The 20,436-nt window shown below is 59.0% G+C and overlaps 1 protein-coding gene across 1 annotated transcript in view; it reads left to right on the top strand.

Annotated features, from left to right (window-relative positions):
• The first annotated feature begins 1,672 nt into the window (after positions 1 to 1,672).
• The window catches only part of COL20A1 (collagen type XX alpha 1 chain), a 40,537-nt gene continuing 21,773 nt past the window's right edge, over positions 1,673 to 20,436 (top strand). Inside the window, exons 1-16 of the mRNA XM_007954704.1 lie at positions 1,673 to 1,678; positions 4,446 to 4,524; positions 6,209 to 6,283; positions 8,297 to 8,404; positions 14,900 to 15,043; positions 15,249 to 15,408; positions 16,048 to 16,211; positions 16,498 to 16,617; positions 16,919 to 17,083; positions 17,253 to 17,420; positions 17,658 to 17,815; positions 18,071 to 18,200; positions 19,139 to 19,284; positions 19,360 to 19,483; positions 19,563 to 19,702; positions 20,268 to 20,397. Coding sequence (XP_007952895.1) covers positions 1,673 to 1,678; positions 4,446 to 4,524; positions 6,209 to 6,283; positions 8,297 to 8,404; positions 14,900 to 15,043; positions 15,249 to 15,408; positions 16,048 to 16,211; positions 16,498 to 16,617; positions 16,919 to 17,083; positions 17,253 to 17,420; positions 17,658 to 17,815; positions 18,071 to 18,200; positions 19,139 to 19,284; positions 19,360 to 19,483; positions 19,563 to 19,702; positions 20,268 to 20,397 — 2,017 coding nt within the window. The remainder of the gene's footprint in view (positions 1,679 to 4,445; positions 4,525 to 6,208; positions 6,284 to 8,296; positions 8,405 to 14,899; positions 15,044 to 15,248; positions 15,409 to 16,047; positions 16,212 to 16,497; positions 16,618 to 16,918; positions 17,084 to 17,252; positions 17,421 to 17,657; positions 17,816 to 18,070; positions 18,201 to 19,138; positions 19,285 to 19,359; positions 19,484 to 19,562; positions 19,703 to 20,267; positions 20,398 to 20,436) is intronic.

Here is a 20,436-nt window from a genome sequence, read left to right as displayed (position 1 = left end):
GGAGGGTGAGCGGTGCTGTCGGCCTGTGGGACGCCGTGTGGGGACAGGGCCGGAGGGTGAGCGGTGCTGTCGGCCTGTGGGACGCCGTGTGAGGACAGGGCCGCAGGGTGAGCGGTGCTGCCGGCCTGCGGGATGCTGTGTGGGGGACGCCTCTCCCAATGCTAAAGTCTGAGCTCGTCTGCTGCTTAAAGGAAAGCTCCAGGGTGGCAGCCCCAAAGCCAAGCTGAGCCCGCACTGCCATGAACCGTCCTCCTGTCTTTGGTAGCCAGTCTCTGATGTGCAGCCCTTATGCCTCCTCCCTGCCCCTGTCGACCTCACAGACCACACGCTGGTCCCCACCCTGTCTTTCTGCTCAAGTTGTCTGTGGTGTGTGCTCTGTGCCCTGGGCGGTTGGGGAGTGAGGGCCCCCACTACTCTTGCTCTGTGCAGGGGTCCCCCCATCCTCGTCCAGGACTGGCACAATCCTGTCACATGGGCCCTAGGAGTCAGAAAGGATGGGGGCTGGCTCAGCTTACTCTCCCCTGGAGGAGGTCAGTGGAGACTGGGCAGCTTTCTGCTTGTCCCCCCAGAGGCTCACTGGGTGGGCAGGCTGCCTACGTCCGCCAGCTCTGCGGGCAGCACCTGCTCTCAGCTGCCACCCAGCCCGTGCCTGCGCAGTAGTCGGCTCGCTTGGCTGGGCCTGTCCCCCACTGTCTGCAGCGACTCCTGTCCACTGCTGCAGGGGGCTTTCCAAACGTTGCCTCACAGGATGGCTGTCCCCTTGCCTATGGCAACAGTGTTAACTACATGCGTGACACGGAGCACAGACCCGGCTGCCAGCATGATGCTGGTGACGCCATGTCTCGTGCCAGCAGTGACAGCTGCGTGTTCCCCAGCATACCACACGCTGCACACGTCTCATGGTCTGTGTGACGCACACTCCCTATTCTGTGCCATGTGCTCCCCACGCTGCAGCCTGCCCCCATCCAGCCCTGGGGTGTGTGGGCTTGCCTGCGGCCCGTGTGCTGGGTCCTGCCACGATGTCCTCGGCCCACCTGCACCCCCGTGGCTGTGCGCGGGTCCTGCCACGGTGTTCTGGGGTGTGTCCTCGGCCCGCCCACACCCCTCCAGTCCCGTCCTGATGGGGTGTGTCCTTGTCCTGCCTGCACTCCTGCACCTGGTTCTACCACGGTGTCTTGGATTGTATCCTCGTCCCGCCCGCACCCCTGCACCCTGGTTCTGCTGCGGTGTCTTGGGTTGTGTCCTCGTCCCGCCTGCACCTCTCCAGCCTCATCCTGATGGGGTGTGTCCTCGTCCCGCCTGCACCCCTGTACCCTGGCTCTGCCGTGGTGTCTTGGGTTGTGTCCTCGTCCCGCCGCACCCCTGCAGCTGTCTGCAGGTCCTGCTGCAGTGTCCTGGGGTGCTGCTCACCCTGCCCACACCCCTGTAGCCCGGTCCTGCTAGAGTGTGTCGTCATCCTGCCTGCACCCCTGCAGCCATGTGCGGGTTCTGCCACAGTGTCCTGGGTGTCTGCTCCCCCACACATACCTCTGCGGCTTGTGCCCGTGCAGCTGGGTCCTGCCGTGGTGTCCTCAGCCTCAGAGCTATAGCGTCCTCTTTGGGAAGCCTCCTGGGAGCTGGTCCTCCACAGTCAGGGTGGGCCAGGGTCAGAGATCTGCCCTTGCAGCACACCATGGAGGTGAGCACGGGGTGGGCAGACCCCACACATCTCCTGTGAGTGTTCCTGAGCTGTCCCTGACAGGAGTGGAGCAGGTAGCCCGGCCCTTGTCCTTCATGTTGTCACCAACTCTGAGCATCTTGGGGGCTTGTGGCCACAGCTGCAGCATGGGGTGTGAGTGGCCACAGTCAGGCTGGTGGGGACAGGATGCTGTCAGGTGATGGAGAACTGACATGCTGTTCACAGTCTGTCCGCCCAGGACGAGTGTTGGCACGGAGCACACGGGGAGCCAGGCATATGAGAGGGTCTCACAGAGCTGGGGCTGGGGGCCCTGAGGACAGCTGAGGCTGAGCACGTGGTGCTGGCTAGCTGAGCCCATCCGGTTTTTCTGACGAGTGGAGCCCACGTCCTGGCCATGTGGGCAGTGTTGGGCCCTGCGCTGCAAACCAGAGCCTCGTTTGTCAGAGGGAGTGTCTGCAGGATACCAATTTCAGCCCCCAAGTTCAGGAATGTCTGCTGGGCTCCTCTGCCCTTGACCTTGAATGTGAATGCTGCTGTTGGTCTAGGTCCAGTTCCTGAACGGACCCCCTCAGTAGTCAGCATGTTTATGTGAAAGAACCACCTCATCTGTCCCAAGGAGCAGCATTGTTAACACCCAGTCAGAGACCCTCAGGAGATGTGTAGGGTCCCCTTTGACCCCAAATGCCCTGCATGTTGACCCTTTTCTGACCCAGTTATTTTCTGCTTTGAAGTATTTGTTGATGCCATGTTTTCAGCAACTGGAGACATGCTGAAATCAAGGGAAAACTTTTTTCTTTTTTTTGAGGCAATGTGATTTTGCTACAATAATGTGGGACACATATGTCCCAAGTGGACTTTATGGTAGAATTGGTGGGGTGAGGGCCATTTTTTCACATTCACACAGTTACACAGGTGCCCGCCAGGTGCTAGCGTGTAAAGCAGCTTCCTGAAAAACCTGACAGGCTGAAAGCATCAGTTGTCATGCATGTCCCAGGGGTCAGAGCAGGGCTTTAAACCTGGCCCCCCAGGCAGGCTTGCGAGCACTCACCTTGACAGTGCAGGGCATTCTGTAGACCTGACTCAGGAACGCTGGGATGTGGTGGTCCGAGATGCCCCCAGGCGCAGATAAGAGGTGCTTCGGCTCTGCCGACTGTCCCAGGCAGATCCTGCTCTGTGAGTGGTGTCGGTCACTGTGACAACAAACCACAGATTAACATGGAGTCGGTTCTGAAAGGCGTCCTCACGCTGGGCTGCGTGTGGGGGCACAGGCTGGGTCCCCCACCCCCCGGGAGCAGTGGCGTGCTGGGTGGTATGGGTGTCATGAGCCCATGTCGCCCTCATCTGCACCCACAGTCCTGAGCTGGATCATGGGGCCTCACGGGGAGTCCAGGCTGTAGCCCACATGGAGTCAGGCCCTCCGGGAAGCCAGCACAGGGTGATCCAGCAAGGGGTGTACAGCCTTGGGGGTCGGGGCAGCGGGTGCAGTGCTGGCTGACAGAGCCCACGGGCCCGTGGAGGCGGGGGCTCGTCACACAGCCTTCTGCCCTGCTCAGTGTCTCCTGGCTTGCTGTGGGTGGGGCCACCTCTCCCAAGGACTTGAAGCTTCTCCACAAACACCTGGTGCCAATGATAGGAGATGTACCCCAGGGCTGGGGAGGGGAAAGTCAGGGTTGCGGGAAGTCTGCCTAGGCAGGTCACCTGCCCCGTCAGCGCCACAATCTTCATGCAAGTGGGTGCAACACCAGCGGTCTCCTGAGGGACTGGGGTGCCTCCTGTGTGCAGGGGACAGGTACAGAACCAGACAAGGTACCCAGCCTCGCAAGGCTATGGTCCAGTTAGGCCAGGGGTGTTAAGGACTGACCAGTAGGTCCTGCCCCCCATGAACACACACACACACCTGTGCCTGGGCCTGACCCTGGGCAGCCAAGGGACCTGTCCAGGGCCGCCTGGTCTGTGTGTTCTCTGCTGGCCATGGTGCAGGTCTGGCTGGCTCACCCAAGCCCCTGGGCCCATCCTCACTGGATCTGACATTGCAGCTGGCAGAGAGCCTGAGGGGTTTCAGGCTCTGTGGCCCCACGCCTCAGCAAGTCATCAAGCTTCCTTTGCTCTGGGTCTTCAGGGCAGTGGGTCCAAAGGTTGACAGTAGATCCAAAGGCAACAGATTTGAGGCTTGAGGGCCCCTCCCCTGACTTCTCCAGGGCAGGTGGACACCTCTGCCGTCTCATCCAGCTGGGGTCCATGGACAGTGGGGGTGGCTGGACCTCACTGTCTCCCAGGCTATTGCTGTGGACCACCTGGCCTGGCCCCCTGGCCCCTCCCAGCCTCCTACAGCTCAGTCTACAACTAAGGCCTCTGAAGACCCCTAGATTTGGAGACCCACCCCCTCGAAACACCTGCCTCCGGAAGCTAAGCCCAGAGCAGGCAGGGGCTGGGGCCACGGCCCCTCTGCAAAGGGTGGGTGTCTTAGGTTTGGGAGCTCTTGGGGAGCAGGTGGGGCGGGACCCCAGGTGAGAGTGCACATTTGTCGCCTTGGGTGAGCTCCGTGTGACCTTCCCCAGCCGCAGAACGTACTCTGGAGGAGACCGTGGCTGTGTGGGCTCTGAACGGGTGGTGAGCGGGTTCAGAGAACAGAGAAAGGGACACCGTGGACAGCCTGGGCCCTGCTATGTGGACATGAACCCCCTACTGGCCCAGCCATCATGTGCGTGACCCACTGCTCCTGGATCCATGGTCCTGGGGACAGACTGAGTGCCCCATCTGCCCCCAGTGCAGCCCAACCAACAAGGGGGTCCTGTCAGGGGGCCGCTGTAGCCCGCAGTCTTCTGCAACCCCCAAAGTGTTCCCAGGTCAGGTAGCCCCGCCTCCTGACCATCTGGTAGCATGTGTCACGTGGAGGGGCCAAGCTCAGGGCCATGGGCTGAGTGGGCAGTGCTGGAGGAGTGGGTGGTGCAGGACTGGGTTCCAGGAAGGGCTGAGCACTGAGGTTCAGGGTCATTCAGCCCCTCCCTGGGTTGTTGCTGGAGGAGGGAGGGGTGAGCCAAGGCTCTCCCAGGGCCTGCATGGTGCCTGGCCCCCAGTAGCAGGAGACCCTGTGGACCCAGAGGCCCAGTGGTGGCCAGGGATCCGGACAAGGCAGGCCCGGGGGGACCTGCCTGGACCCCTTGCCTCAGCCCGTGGCTGGGTTGCCTCCTGTGGGCCCACGTTGGTGAGGTGTCAGAGCTGTGTCGTCTGTGTCCGAAAGCCACTCGCCAGGCCTGGGTCCTGTGCAGTGCAATGGGAGGTTTCCAGCGGGCACTCACTGGCTGAGTGCAAGACCACCTGCACCACTCAGACGCCTTCATGAGCCCCTCAGGACAAGGCCCATGCCGGGGCAGTGCTGGCGCTCCACAGGGCCGTGGCCCCTGCCTTCCCCCCCCCGCCCCCCACTGTGTGATGGGCGGGCCCTGGGGCCTCTGTTTCCCTCAGGAAGGGCTGGGCCTGTGGGGGCGGGCAGGGAGGCGGCCAAGGGGTGGGCGAGGACAGTGACGCATCCTCACATAAAGCCTGGCCGCCCTGTGGCCAAAGCTGGACTGAGCGGCCCATCCACGCGGAGGAGGAGGGGGTGCTCAGCAGGTCTGTGACTCACGGTGCCCTTGACCCTCTGGTGGGAAATGGTCTCTTACATAGGCTGGGGACTAGGGAGTGGGCAGATGGGGACTCGGGGGCACAGGGGACTGAGGGAGATGGGGAAAGAGAGAGACAGAGACTGGGGGTGAGGGGGATGGCGACTGGGAGGAATGGGGACCAGAGGAGATGGGGGGATGGGGTGGACAGGAATGGGGGAGGATAGGGTGGGGGCATGATGGGAACTGGTGGTGGGGGCCGGGGGGCACAGAGGAGCTGGGTGGACAGGGGAGTGGGGTGGCCACCCTGGGCTGCCCATTGACCTTCTAGGGGTCCCAGGAGACCTGAGGTGTGGGGGTGTGAGAAGGACGGTGTGGCATGGAGAGCTTGTGAACTTGGCCCTGACCTGTCAGGCCAGGTCTCTGGGTGGGTCGGGAGGGCCAGGAGCTGGGAGAGGGCTCAGGGCTGCTTCTGAACAGGGTCCCCCTCCCGGTGAGCCTCTCCAGCATTGCCGCCCCCAGTGGGCTGGAGTCTCCCCTACAGGGAGGGTTGGCTCCTGGGGGGTGCTCCTGAGCACACACAGGAAGGGTGGGGTGGTCTCTCAGGGCCCAGGAAGGGGGACCCTGGAGGCTCCGGGACCACCTGGTGGTCTTTCAGACCCTCCTAGAGCCTCCAAGGTAGGGTCAGAGTTTCAGAGTCTGGGCTGTGAGACCCCAGCCCCCCTCCATGGGGTCAACTGCACGGGGACGGGGATCCCAGCCCTCTTGGCAGACCCCAAGCCCCCAGCTGTGAGCAGGTAGGGCATCCACAGCACTGGGGTTCGTGAGGAAGGCTGTGGGGGCCGTGTCTTCTAGACAGTGGTGTTTGGTGGGGGCCAGTGCGGCTGGGGTGGGGGTGTAGTGGCTAATGGCCTACCCTGCCCTGCAGGTCACATGGCCATGAACCTATGCACCTGCCTCTGTCTGTGGCTGGGGGCTGCCCTGGGGGCCGGGCAGGGCCAAGGTAAGAACCTGAGGCATGCTGCCAGGGACCTGGGTGGCCCACCACGAAGAGCCTCTCCCAGGCAGTGTCCACCCAATCAGCCTGGCTGGATGAGGCCTCACCACAGGGACAGGCTTCCGCCACCCTCCACCTTCCCTTTGCTAACGCGATGGCCTTTGTCTTCAGCTGGGTCCCTGCTTAACTAAGCCTTTCGGTAGTAAGGACAAGAGAACAGAACAGACAGATGGGGACTGGTGCGTCCCCCCCACCACCACGTAGTGCTGGTTCTCGCCGTCTCTCACCCCTGCCTGGCTTCTGAGTCGAGACAGTTACTAACACACTGTGCACACGATTCCGCCATATTGATGTTTGTTTTAATCATCTAACTAACCCCCCACACAAATCTCAAACAGTCCGAATCTGGCTCCAAAAGTAGCTCTCCCGCCCCCAGGGAAGGTGGGTCAGCTGCTGCTTCTAGCACCTTCCGCACACACGCACCCCTTGACCTCTGGCTTCGGGCACCTCCACCTGGGCCTTCAGGGGACCTGTGTGGACGCTGGTGACCGGCCCCTTCCTCTCGGCCCGCCCCACCGAGCAGCTCCTTCCTGGTCAGCCCTGACTTTGCATGTGTTGGGCTACTTCCCCAGGCTGTTGCATTCTGGGGTGACTCACGCTTCCCATAGCGAGTGTCCCTTCCTGTCGCTACCCATGGAGGAGCTGTCCGACCACCTCAGCTCCTGCTTAAGGCTGTTTGCATCCTGCAACAGTCTGTCTGTCTGTCCGTTTTGGCCCTCCTGGGTTTGATCTTGCATACTGGCTGATAATGGTCACAGGATGGCTTTCTGCTTCCTTGGCTGAGGGGGCCCCGAGTGGGCCCAGGTGGGAGGACTGCTGGATGGTGGGGTGCTGGTCAGAGTGGTCCCTCGATGCTTCGCAGGGCCCTGTGTTCAGTCAAGGCCATGACTGCTCAGTCCAGGACACAGCGGACAGAGCTCCAGGCTCTGTCAAGGTGTGGGCCTGGGCCCAAAGGGGAACCTGTGTCAAATGGAGGGTGGGCAAGGGCGGTGAAGGCCTGACGGGTGTGGACAGGAAGTGGAGTGCTTTCAGTCAGAGTCTGGGACGTTGCTGGAGGGGCCTTTCCTGCTGTCTGGCCACGGCCCCGAGACCCCAAGGCCCCAGACGGGGGCCCAGCAGGGCCTCCCCAAACAGCCAGCCTTTCATGGGCAGCAGCAGCCCTGCGTGCAGCTGGCTTTTCACGGCCCCTCACCCCCCAAGACACTCCAGCCTTTCAGCCCCAGCTTGCGGAGCCCAGGGCCACCCGGCAGGCTGAATCCCGCCATTGTGCAACCCGGGTACCCCAGCCACTGGGGGCCTCTGTGGAAGCCCCTCGATCCCTATCTCCAAAAATAGCCGCTGCCCTCACAGCCTCCGGAAGCTTCCCGAGAGGCCCCAGCTCTGAGCCTCTTCCAGGCGAGTCCCCAGGGTCAGCTGTGCCCCGGGCTCAGGCTGCTCCCTCCTCCACCCCCGGGGGCACCCACGCTCCCGCCCTGGGTTGGGCTCCTGCTGGGGCGAGGCCATACACAAAGCACTCACTAGTGCACACACATACACACAACACACATGCACTCGCTTCCCTCCCTGGGGTGTGTGGCTGGGCAGTGACCTTGCTGCCGGGCTGGGAGGGCTTCTGCAGCTGCATAGACCTTGGGGTGTTTCCGGGGGTGGCAGCTGCCAGATTGGCCCAGGGTCTGGTGCCATCACTGCCACCCCATCCCCCACACCCACAACACTCCCAGGGGAGCTGGGCGGGGCCTCCATGCTGAGGCAGGCCTCCCACTGAAGCCCCTCTGTCACCCTCAGACCCCTAGGAGGGCAGGGGGTGCCTCCTGTTCTGACACCACCCTCTTCAGTGGGTCCGGGTCCCTTCAGACGCCAGCAGGCATGGTGGGGTACCCCAGTGGCACACAGCTGGTTGGTGGGAAGAGGCCGGCTCGGCACCAGGCAGCAGCCAGACAGCCCATCCCGTCTCTGCAGCGAGGGGCCTGCGGCTGACTGTGCTGTCCGAGGACCGGCTGCAGATGAAGTGGAAGGAGGTGGAGGCCAATGGCCTTGGCTACCTGGTGCAAGTGAAGCCCATGGCAGGTAAGCCCTTCACACCCTCCCTAAGCCCCCAGCTGCTGCAGGTGCCTTTGGGACACCCAGCACGGGCACAGTCTCCTCACTTCCCTGTCCTCTCCCTGCCCAGCTCCACTGGGAACACTGGGAACAGCCCATTCGCTGCTATTTCAAAGGAAACCAGGGATCCTTCCCGCACGGGGATGTGAGCCCAGGAGGGTGGGAGAGGCCAGGTTTCTGATCCCAGTGAAGGCTAGGCAAAAGCACAGATTCTCACAACAGCAGCCCTTTACTGGGGGCCCGGGGGGTTGCCCAGAGGAGCCTGGCCCATAGAACATTCCAGCATGGCAACAGCTGCTGATTTTTTTAAAAAAGTGTTTTGAAAATGGAGACTTCACACATATTGAAAAGTGCACGAAATCTAACTATGTTGTCAGGTGCCATCGAGTTGGCTTTGATTCCTAGCGACCCCATGTGCAACAGAACGAAACACTCCTGGTCTGCACTAGCCTCACGGTCCTTGCTGTACCTGAGCCCATCGTTGCAGCCACCGTGTCAGTCCATCTCATTGAGGGTCTTCCCCTTTTTTGTTGACCCCTATTTTACCAAGAATGGTATCCTTGCCCAAGGACTGGTTCCTGCTGACAACACGACCAAACTGGGTGAGGGGAAGTCTGGCCATTTGTGCTTGTAAGCTTTCCGGCTGCACTTCTTCCAGGACCGATTAGTTCGTTCTTCTGGGAGGCAGCCCATGGGACTTCCAGTGTTCTTCACCAACACAAGTCAAAGGCGTCAACTCTTCATCGATCTTTTCTTTCTTATTCGTTGCCCTGCTTTCACATGCACATGCGGAGACTGAAAGGGCTGGGCCTGCATTAGGCGCCCCTTAGTCTTCAAAGTGACATCTTTGCTCCTTAACGTTTTAAAGGGCTCTTTCCAGCAGATTTGCATGCAGTGTGTCATCTGATTTCTTGACGCTGCTTCCATGGATGTTGATTGTGGATCCAGGTAAAATGAAATCTTTGACAACTTTAATCTTCTCTCCATTTATTGTGATGCTGCTTACCAATCCAGTTGTGAGGACTTTTGTTTTCTGTGTCTCACATCATGTGGAGGTGTAGCCTATATTGCAGACTGTAGTCTTCAAGTCATCCTCACTTTCAGCAAGCAAGGCTGTGTCCTCTGCATATTGCAGATTGTTAATGAGTCTTCCTCTGATCTTGATGCTGTGTTCTTCTTCATATAGTCCAGCTACTTGGAATATTTGTTCAGCAGACAGATTGAATAAGTATAGTGAAAGGATACAACCCTGACACACACCCTTCCTGATTTTAAACCATGCAGTATCCCCTTCTATTCCAATGACTGCTTCTTGGTCTATGTACAGGTTCTTCAGGAATTCCCATTCTTTGAAATATTATCCATAATTTATTATGATGCACACAGTGGAATGCCTTTGCATGGTCAGTGAAACACAGGCATTCTGTGTTTCTGGTATCCCTGCTTTCAGCCAAGATCCATCTGACATGATACCCTTCATTCCATATTACCTCTTCTGAATCCTGTGTGAATTTCTGGAAGTTCCGTGTTTATGTTCAACTATAACAGTTTTTGTATTACCTTTAGCAAAATCTTCCTTGTGTGTGGTATTAATGATATTTTGATAATTTCTGCAGTTTTTTAGATCACTTTTTTTTTTTTTGAATGGGCACAGATATGGATCTCTCCCAGTCAGATAGCCAGGTAACTGTCTTCCAAATTTCTTGGCATAGATGAGTGAGTGCCTCCAGCGTGGCATCTGTTTGTTGAAACATCTCCAAGGGTATTCTGTCAATTCCTGGAGCCTTGTTTTTCACCAATTTCTTCAGTGCAGCTTGGACTTCTTCCTTCAATTCCATCGGTTCTTGATCAATAGATGAACATTGACCAATTCTTTTGGTATAGTGACTCTGTGTATTCTCTCCATCTTCTTTTGATGCTTCCTGGATTGTTCAATATTTTGCCATAGAATCCTTCAGTGTTGCAACTTGAGTCTTGAATTTTTAGTTCTTTCAGTTTGAGAGATGCTGAGCACATGTTCTTCCTTTTTGATTTTCTAACTCCAGGTCTTTGCACATTTCATTATAATGTTTTACTTTGTCTTCTCGAGCCACTCTTTGAAATCTTCTGTTCAGCTTTTATCTTGTCATTTCTTCCATTTGCTCTAGCTGTTGCCCATTCAAGAGCAAGTTTCACAGTCTCTTCTGACATCCATTTGGTGTTTTCTTCCTTTCCTAATGTAGGTGTGCATCAGCCCAAAGTGCAGGCATCCGTGAAGTCACCCCCAGGAGGAAAAAGAGATGCATCCATGAACCAGACGCCAGTCAGAACCCCCCGAGTCTTTGACCCCTCAGCTCTCAACCATAACCACCTTCTCAACTTCAAACACCACAGATAGGCTTTGCCTGTTCCAAACATGGCTTCAGTAGGATCATGGCATGTGCTCTTTCTAGGCACTTGTTTGGGTCAGCATTTTGTTTCATGCCTGGTAAGGGTGGTGTGTGTTGTGTGAAATGTTCCACGCGGGAACATGCCACAGTGGCGGACTCATTCCACTGTCGATGGGTATTTGGGTGGCTCCTGTTGGGGTCTTGTGAATGGGGCTGTGGTGAACCCCTCATGGCTGCCTTCTAGTGTCCACAAGCATGCATTCTTGTGGGGCATAAACACAGGAGTGCCAGGGCACAGGCTACGCACATTCAGTGCCAGTGGAAAACATCTGTCTTAGTTTCCTGTGGCCGACATAACGAAACACCACAAAGTCGGTAGTCTTAAAGAACAGACATTTGTTATTTCCTAGTATTGGAGGCTAGGAGTCCCAACTCAAGGCATCAGCAGTGCCATGCCCTCTCTGTCTGCTCGGGGGAAGATCTCCCCTTGTCCTTTCTAGTTTCTTTATAAAGTCTGGATATGAGCAGCCAGTCCAACTAGCTAAGTAATATTTTTCTTTTAAGGCTAAAGCCTTTGTGTCCTGCCTGGCATTTATGTCCACCTACAAATCATGAAGATATTATTTTCCGATTATTTATACAACTTTTATTATTTTAACTTTCATACAAGGTTTATGATCCATCTGGAATTAATTTCTGGATATGGTGTGAGATAGGGATCAATGTTTATTTTGTTCATGGGACATTGGTCCCGCATGTATTGAGAAAGGTTTGCCATGTGTAGAATTTTTGTTAGGCACTTACTTTCCTTCAGCACTTTGAAGACATCTTTTGCTTGAATCATTTCTTTTAGAAAGATCAGCCCAATGGTCCCCATGAGGTGGAGGTTAAAGAGGTCCCAAACGTCCAACTTTTCCACACTGCCGTGCCCCTCCATCATCTCTGACATCAACTCCTCTTCCCCTCAGTACTCTGCCTTCTGTCTTAGGGTTCTGTAGTTCACTGTAACATCTCACAGACTCACAGACTGCCAAGGAAGTGGCTCACGTGGTGGTGGTGGAGGCTGGGAGGCTGGCAAGTCCCTGGTCTGTGGGTAGGTCTGCACGTGGTTGCAGGGTGTGGTGAACCCCAATCGGTGGGTCAGATGGCCGCTGCTATCTCGGGTCCAGGAGTGAGAGCAAGGACTCTCCCAGAGCGGAGGGTGAGGGTGGTGAGGGGTCCCGCCCCCCAGCAGGCGGGACTCCAGCTGCGTCCCACCCCAAACAGGCAGGAGACTAGGCTTTACAATCCATCACAGAAGGGAGGAGTGGCTCACTGCACAGCATCTTCCTACTGTCTTCTGGCCGCTTCCCTTTTTCTCCTGAGAATTCACTGTCAGCCCAATTGTCACTCTTTTAGATGCAACCTATCTCCCCCTCTCTCTCTCTCTCCTTCCCCCCCCCCTCTCTCTCTCTCGGCTTTTTTTTTTTTTTTTAAATTGTGATTTGGGTGAAAGTTTACAGGCAAAATTCACTTTGCATACAGCAGCTCACATACACTTTATCTCATGACATTGACTACAATTTCCCACAATGCAACAGCTCCCCTCCCACTTTCTTCCCATAGTTAGCTCTTCCCTGTGTCCTTCCCTCCCATGCACTCCTGCCCCCTGAGCTGTCTCCCTGTGCATACAAGCCCTTCTATTCTCCCATGATTGTTCTGGTACCACAGTTTGGTTATCCATTCTTCTGTTGATAGGCACGCAGGTTGTTTCCATCTTTTGGCTGTTGTAAGTGGTGCTGTGATGAACATGAGCGTCCATGTATCTGTTCTTGTCTTGGCTCTCACTTCTTTAGGATATGTACCTAGTAATGGGATTTTGGGGTCAAATGATATTTCTAATTCCAGCTTTGTAAGGAATCACCATACTGTTTTCCACAGCGGTTGTATCATTTTACAGGCCTGCCAGCAGTTTCACGCGTATTCTCAAAAATAGTTTGTCCATCCAGCTTTCCTCACTGTTCTCAGCAGGAGGGTGGCCTAGCCTGCCGTTCCCGGAAGCACAAACCGGGCTGCTGCCATTCCATGCCGTATGTGTGCGGGCGAACGGGCAAGGGCCCTGCACAGCTGTTTTCTGGGTCATAAAAGTCTAGCAGAGACAGCACAAGGTGCCCTCAGCGAGTGCTTGTCGCACGGATGCACTGAAGCTGCCTGCTTGTGCACTTCCGTCATTCTTTTGACAAACAGTGGGCTTCCTTCCCAAATCCATGAGCCGTAAGAGCACGTGAGCTGTGCAGGACCAGGACCCTATCCTTGTGCTGATGCTTGGGCTGTGTGAGACCAGCGCGGAGCAGACGGAGCGGAGGGGCAGAGGCAGGGTGGAGGGGCTGGGCAGACAGCAGGGAATACTGCTGGTCATGCTGGGAATTGAAGATGGACATGGCAGGCTTTGAGGAGTGAGATGTGGACAGTATTGATGCTATCTCCAGGAACCCAGAGTTCTCGGGGCCAGTCCACTTGGGGACGTCTGGGGTGGGATGTGGTATGAGGCAGGAAGTATGGCAGCATATGTGTATGTGAGTAAGAGTGTAAATGTGTGCGTGACTGTGTGACTGTGAGTGTATGGTGTGACTGTGTGACTGTGTGTGAGAATGTGAGTGTATGAGCATGAGTGAATGTGTGTGTACGTGCCTGTGAATGTATCAGTGTGTGTAAGTTTGTGTGTGCATGTGAATGAGTGTGAGTGTGTGTGAAATGAATGTAAATATGAGTGTGTGAATGTGTATGAGACTGTGTGTAACTGAGTGTGAGTGAATGTGTGTGTACGTGAATGTGCATGAGAATGTGTAAGACTGAATGTGTCTGTGCATGTGTGTGTGTGACTGTGTGAATGAGTGTGAGTGTGATTGGGAATGAATGTGGGAGTGACTGTGTGTGTGAATGTATGCCTGAGAGCATGAATGTGTATGTGTGTAAGAGTGTGTGTGTGACTATGTGTGTGAATGTGTATATATGTGTGAATATGTGAGTGTATGAGTGAATGTGTGAGGCAGCTAGCATGACTGTGTGTGTCTGTAGTATAATAGTGTGTGTGATATGTAAATGTGTGTGAGAGTAAGTGTACATGTGTGTGGATATGTGCATGCATGTGAGACCATGTGTGAGAGTGTGGTAATATGTTGATGTGTGAGTATGTGAGAGATCATGGATGTGAAGAGTGTGGGTGTGAACATCTGTGTGTGTGAGTGTGTGTATGAAAGCATGAGTGAGAGAGAATCCCTCTATCTGTTCCCCACGGCCTGCACCCCTTGGAGAGCCTGGGTTAAATTCTGATGCTACAGCAAGTAGCATTGCGGCTTGGTCCTTAGTGCTGCACTTTTCTCGTCTGTAAAATGGGGTAACTGGCTGGATGATCACACAGATGGCCTCCCGTGAGGTGCTTAGGGTGGGGCCAGCTGCACACCAGGCTCCGTGACCATCAGTGACCAACAGTGGAGAGGACACAGTTGGTGGCAGTCTCTGTGTTTGCCTCCCTGAGCCTCCCCGAGTCCCTGGGAGCAGCTGGGTGGAGTAGGGCACAAGGACCAAGGCTCAAGACGGACGGGTCTGCTTTCTTCTCCCTCTGAGGGCCACAGCCTTCTCTGGCGTCTTCCTCTGTGTCCGACCCCCAGGGGCCTCCTTCAGTCTGACTGCGTCTCTTGGCTTTAGCTCAAGGCACTTCCTCTTGAGAAAGAGACAAGCCATCCCCTTTGGAACCCAGCCTGCCTCTGCCTCGTGGGGTCACAGAGCCCTTGTCAGGTGGGCCCCCGTCTCCACCCACACACCCTGGTGGAGTCCCAGCTGCCCAGCTGGGTACCTCCAGAGTGTATGGATTCTCATCATGTTACAAACTCCTCTGGGGAGTTTTGCAAAGGACATACTATCTGCTGCCACAGAATAACTCTCTCTCGACTCAAGACCCAGGGTATGTGCCACCGCCATACATCAGACCCACTGGAGGGGAGTAAAGGCCGGCCCCTCCTCTCCCTGGGCTCCAAGGGGAGGAGCTGGAGAGAGGACCCTGGGACCTCACCCCCCAGACCCACGCTCACCCACCAGCTCTCCACCTCCCCAGGGGACTCAGAGCTGGAGGTGATGCTGACCACCAAGACCGCCAAGGCTACGGTGGGGGGTCTGAGCCCCTCCAAGGAGTACACTTTGCACATATTCCTGCTCTCTGACTCCGGCCGTGTCCTGCTGGCCCAGAGGGAGTTTGTGAGTAAGTCCAGCGCCTTCCAGACCCAATCCCAGCCCTGCAGCCCCCACAGCTCCAGGCTGGGGGCAAGTCCCAGCCGGCCACGCAGCAGCAGCCTCCCCTGCCTGCCTCCCAGGGACTGGGTGACCCCCCACCGGGAGGCACAGGCCACCCTGACACCCCACACTCTGGAGTGTGAGGCCTGGCAGCCCCTCACCTCTCCCTGCAGTCAAGGATTTGAAGAGGCACCCTGTGGGCAGGAGCAGCCGGAGGCCATGGGGGGCAGCCCTGGAGCCCACCCCTTCCCCGGTAGGAAGCCTAGACCATGAGTCGACGTCGGAGCCTCGAGTCACCTGGGCCCTGAGCCACGACCCTCCCAGCCTTGGTGGGTCCAAGTGGAGTGAGGGGCAAGTTGCTGGGGGAGGGGTACAGCGGTTCAGTCTGTTCAGCGGGTTGCCGGAAGTTCTTCCTCATCTCTGACCACCTTCTCTCTAGCTTTACTTGCCCATCACCCTGCTGGGTTCACTCTGACCAAGGCCATGGGTGTGGGGGCATGGCAGGTCATCCTGTGTGGTGGACTTGGGCCCCACCTTCGGGAGCTCCTGCCTGCATCGAGGAGGTGAGGGCTGACTCATCAGTGCCCACCCCTAGGACTGCCCAGGAAGGAACAGCCCTTACAGGTGGAGGGGATGGGCACTACACAGCCAGCCCCAGGCCCCGAGAGACAGCACCACACCGTGGTCTCCACTGTAGAGAGAAAGACGACCAGTAAGCGTCAGGGTTGTCACAGCAGGAGTGAGGGGTGGCGGTGGGGTGGGGGGCATATGGCCTGGGGCTGTCTGTCTGCCCTGCATGATGGCCTGGGCCCCAGTCCTCACACACCACTCCCTGGCTGTGTGGTCTTGGACAGCTTGCCTGTGCCCCAGCTTCCCTTCTGGAAAAGAGGGCTAAAGACAGCCACCTCATGGTGTCTGTGGGGTCAGACTGTCCCTGAGGCCCTGTGTGGTGCTGGCCCACCCAGCCCCCAGCCCCACAGTGGCCCCGTTCCGCTGCACACCCCCTGTGCCCACGGACATGATCTTCCTGGTGGACGGGTCCTGGAGCATCGGCCATGGGAACTTCCAGCTCATCAAGGACTTCCTAGCTAGTGTCGTGTCCCCCTTCGAGATCAGCCCTGACAAGGTCCAAGTAGGTGGGTGCTGGCCCCCCACCCGGGCTCAGGGTGCCACCCATGCCAGCAGGGGGGCTGTGCATGACCAGGAGGAAGCAGCCCCTCAGGGCCTCTGGCAGCCCAGCCCCGGTGTTGGCCCTTGGCTACCAGCCCACCCCTAGCCCACACTCTGGCAAGAGGACTCCTGGCTTAAAAGTGGGGCTTTTCCCAGGTCAGGTTGACGACGCCATAGGCGGGTGTGTGTCCTGCTCCTGTGGGTAGCTATGTGCACCCCCTCAGGCCATGGCAGTGACCCCTCTCCCTCCAGGACTGACTCAGTACAGTGGGGACCCTCAGACTGAGTGGGACTTGAATTCTTTTGGCACCAAGGAGGAGGTGCTGGACGCCATAGCCCGCCTCCACTACAGGGGAGGTAACACGTTCACAGGTATGTGGGCCCTGCCCCAGCTAGCCACCCCCCACCCAGGTCTGCTGACCCCGTCCCTCCTCACCATGGGAGTGGGCATGGCCCTCTCTGGAAGCAACCCCTGGGCGTTTCCAGCAGGCAGACCCCTGTCGCTGAGCACCCTTCTCTCCCTTCCCACACTGAGGGCTTCATGCTCCTGTGACCAAGACAGCTGGGCAGTGAGAGCCAGGCCGTGGGGGGCCCTGTGAGGGGAAGGGCCAGGACGGAAGTGGTGCACGGAGAACGTGGGCGCCCGTCCCACAGCGCCATCCTGTACCCAAAGGCCTCGCCCTGACCCACGTCCTGGAGCAGAACCTGCGGCCCGTGGCCGGGGCCCGTGAAGAGGGGGTGAAGGTGGTGGTTCTGGTCACAGATGGCAAGTCCCAGGATGACGCCTGCGCTGCTGCCCGCGTCCTCAAGGACCTGGGCGCTGACATCTTTGCAGTTGGTGAGCTCTGCACAGGCTGTGTGGGCAGACGTGGCCTCTGTCTTGCAGGCTGGGGTGGGGTTGTTGAGGGGTTCAGGGCAGCCCCCACCCCCGACAGTGACTCTGGCAAAGAGCCAGTGGCCATAGGAGGCCCTGGGGCTGCATCCTCACCCTGTGCCCGCGGCCCCAGGGGTGAAGAACGCCGACGAGGCTGAGCTGAGGCTGCTGGCATCGCGGCCGCTGGACATCACCGCGCACAACGTGCTGGACTTCCCCCAGCTCGGCACGCTAGCTGGGCTGCTCAGCCGCCTCGTCTGCCAGCGGGTCCAGGGCAGAGCACTGACGCTGAGGGGCCCAGGTAAGGCCGGCGGCTGTACTGGCCGCAGCCCCTGGCCCCACTCAGCCGCTCTGGGGAGCTTGGAGGGGGCCTGCAGCCCCCACCTGGGGGACGTCTAACAATAAAGGATCACAGGGAGGGCTGGGAGTCACCTTCCTGTCCCTCCTGGAGTGGCCACCAGGGGGAGCCTGAGGACCCACCAATGCCAGCTGCCCGCTGGGTCACTGACGGCTGCCTCTCCCTGCCCAGCCACACCAGTCCAGGCCCATCCGATGGTCCCACTCCCTGCCCCCACTGGCCTGGTCTTGACCCAGGTGACCTCCTCCAGCGTCCGCCTGTCCTGGACTCCAGCCCCACGGCCGCCCCTCAAGTACCTGATCGTGTGGCGCCCCTCCAGGGGCGGGGCCCCCAGGGAGGTGAGACTCCGTCTGCTGCCTTCCCCCCTCTGGGGCCATGCTCCTGGTCCCCACCTGGGCTGTGTGTGGAGGAGCTGGGCGGGGCTCTGAGGCTGAGAGCTCCGCTCATCTTGATCGCCTGACGGCTGACTGGGAGTAACTCCTTGTTGAGGTGGCCCTGCACTGGGGCTGCTTCGTCCTATCCCCAAGCCGGCTCCCCAGTTTCCTGAATTTTCTTGCCCCGCACCCAGGCCTCCTGCGTCCCTTCTGTTCCAGGTGGTGGTGGAGGCGCCCACCTCATCTGCAGAGCTCCGAAACCTGACCTCCAGCACGGAGTACCTGGTCTCTGTACTCCCGGTCTACGCCAGTGGGGTCGGGGAGGGCCTTCGCGGCCTGGCGACCACATGTAGGTGGGGCAGAGGCCGGCCTGGGCTCAGGAGCCAGCACCAGCAGGGGGCCAGGGGGACCAGGGGGCATGGGCAGTCCGACAACCGCTATGTGACCAAGCCAGGGCCACTGGGCATCTCTGGCCCTCAGTGTCCTCTTCTGAACACCAGAAAAATAATCAACGTTTTTACCAGAAACACAACTAGGGCCATCACTGTTCCCACAGGCCCCCTCAAGGATTTGGGCTGTCTCCCTCTCGGGCTGCTATCCACTGGCCTCCCAGGCATTGCTCTGAGCCCCTTGAAGTATATTCAGTACCAAAAATCCACCGGTAGAGCGCGGGGTGTGCGGTGGTGACATCCACCGCGTGGGGCGCATGTCGTGACACCCACCATGCAGGTGCCTGTTGTAACACCCACTTCACGGGGCGCACGTCGTGACACCTGCCGCGTGGGGCGCATGTCGTAACACCCACTTCACAGGGCGCACGTCGTGACACCTGCAGCGTGGGGCGCATGTCGTAACACCCACTTCATGGGGTGCACGTCGTGACACCTGCTGCATGGGGCGCGCAGCGCTCTGGCTCTTGGTCCACCTGCGAGTTGTGCACCCGTCACTGCAGTGAATTCTAGAGCATTTTAACCGTCCCAAGACCAGCTCCTCCCCGCATCCCAGGCCCCCCCCAGTCACCCCCATCACCCTCCCCCCCCACATCCCCACGTCCACCAGTCTGCTCTCTGTTGCCAGACGTTTCACTGCTGACTGTGAAGTGCGGGCCTCAGGCTTCTTCAGGACCCTTCTAACTAGGGCGCTGAGTCTGCCTGCAGCCATGCCCCCCAGGAGAAATTCAATGAGAGCTGTGTCCCTCATTGAAGTCTGTGAGAGGGACTGAGGTCAGCGGGCAGCTGCCCCCTTGGGGTTGTGTTCCTCCTGATCGGTCCCATCCCCTGCCCCCAGTGCCACTGTCTCCGCCCCACACGCTGACCTTAGCCACCGTGACACCGCAGACTGTCCACCTCACCTGGCAGCCCGCGCCCGGGGCCACTCAGTACCTGGTGCGGTGTTCGCCCACCCCTCCCAAGGGCGAGGAGGAGGGGCGAGAGGTACAGCGGGGGCGGGGCGGCGGGCAGCAGAGGGTGGGAGCTGCGGCAGGGCGCTCACCTGTCCTGGTCCTCCAGGTTCGGGTGGGGCAGCCCGAGGTGCTGCTGGAGGGCCTGGAGCCAGGCCGAGACTATGCCATCTCGGTGCAGAGCCTGAGAGGGTCGGAGGCCAGCGAGGCCCGGGGCGTCCAGGCCAGGACCCGTGAGTGCTGCTGTGAGCCCTGAAGATGCCCTCTGCAGGCGGCCAGGCCCCACGGGCTGAGCTGTGCTGTGCTCCGCAGCAGCCCTGGTGCCCCCGAGACGCCTGGACTTCGACAGGGTGAGCCACGACTCGGCCCGGGTGCTCTGGGAGGGCCCCCAGAGGCCTGCTCGCCTCTGTAGAGCCACCTACGTCTCCAGCGAGGGTGGCCACTCGGGGCAGGTGAGTGGGTGTGGAGCGCCTTTCGGGCTCGTGGGAAGGCCTAGTCCCCGTAGGAGGCCTCAGTATTCAGGGGCACCAAGTATTCAGGGAAGACCCAGCACCTGAGGGGGCACCCAGAGCCACCGGGGGAGAGACAGCATCGGGGGACACAGTGCCCCTGGAGCCAGCAGGCCCCCTGCAGTGGGCCTCACCCCCCAGCATCCCCTCTGGACTTGGCACAAGGGCCAGAGGGCAGAGCAGACGGGCCGGTCTGGTGCGGATGAGGGAGAGGACGTGCAAACACGCTAACACGGTGGACCCATTAGCTGAGGCGGACACACGGAAGGAAGTGGCGGGCAGGCCGGCACTGGGTGCCCTTGGGAGGGGTGGCGCGGCCTCCAGCACCTGGGGGCTCCGTGCCGCCCGCGCCGCGGGCTGACCCTTTGCGGCAGAGGCGGCCCAGGCAGTCGGTCCGGGGCTGGAAGCCACCCGAGCGGCCGCAGCACGTCTCTTCCTGCCTGGGCGGCCCTTCTGGATGGGAAGGGCGCCGAGGCGCATGCTCGAGCCCCGAGTTGTCCGCCTCCAGGTGGAGGCTCCGGGAAACGCCTCCTGGGCCATCCTGGGCCCTCTCTCCTCCTCCACCACCTACACCGTCCGCGTCACCTGTGTCCACCCAGGGGGCGGTTCCTCCACACTGACCGGCCGCGTGACCACGCGTGAGTAGGGGAGGGCGGAGTGGGGCCGGGAGGGTGGGG

This window comes from Orycteropus afer, unplaced genomic scaffold (genome assembly GCF_000298275.1).
Source record: "Orycteropus afer afer isolate SDZICR_OR568_19922 unplaced genomic scaffold, OryAfe1.0 scaffold00469, whole genome shotgun sequence".
Taxonomy (NCBI): Eukaryota; Metazoa; Chordata; class Mammalia; order Tubulidentata; family Orycteropodidae; genus Orycteropus; species Orycteropus afer.
This window is presented reverse-complemented; position numbering and strand designations above follow the sequence as displayed.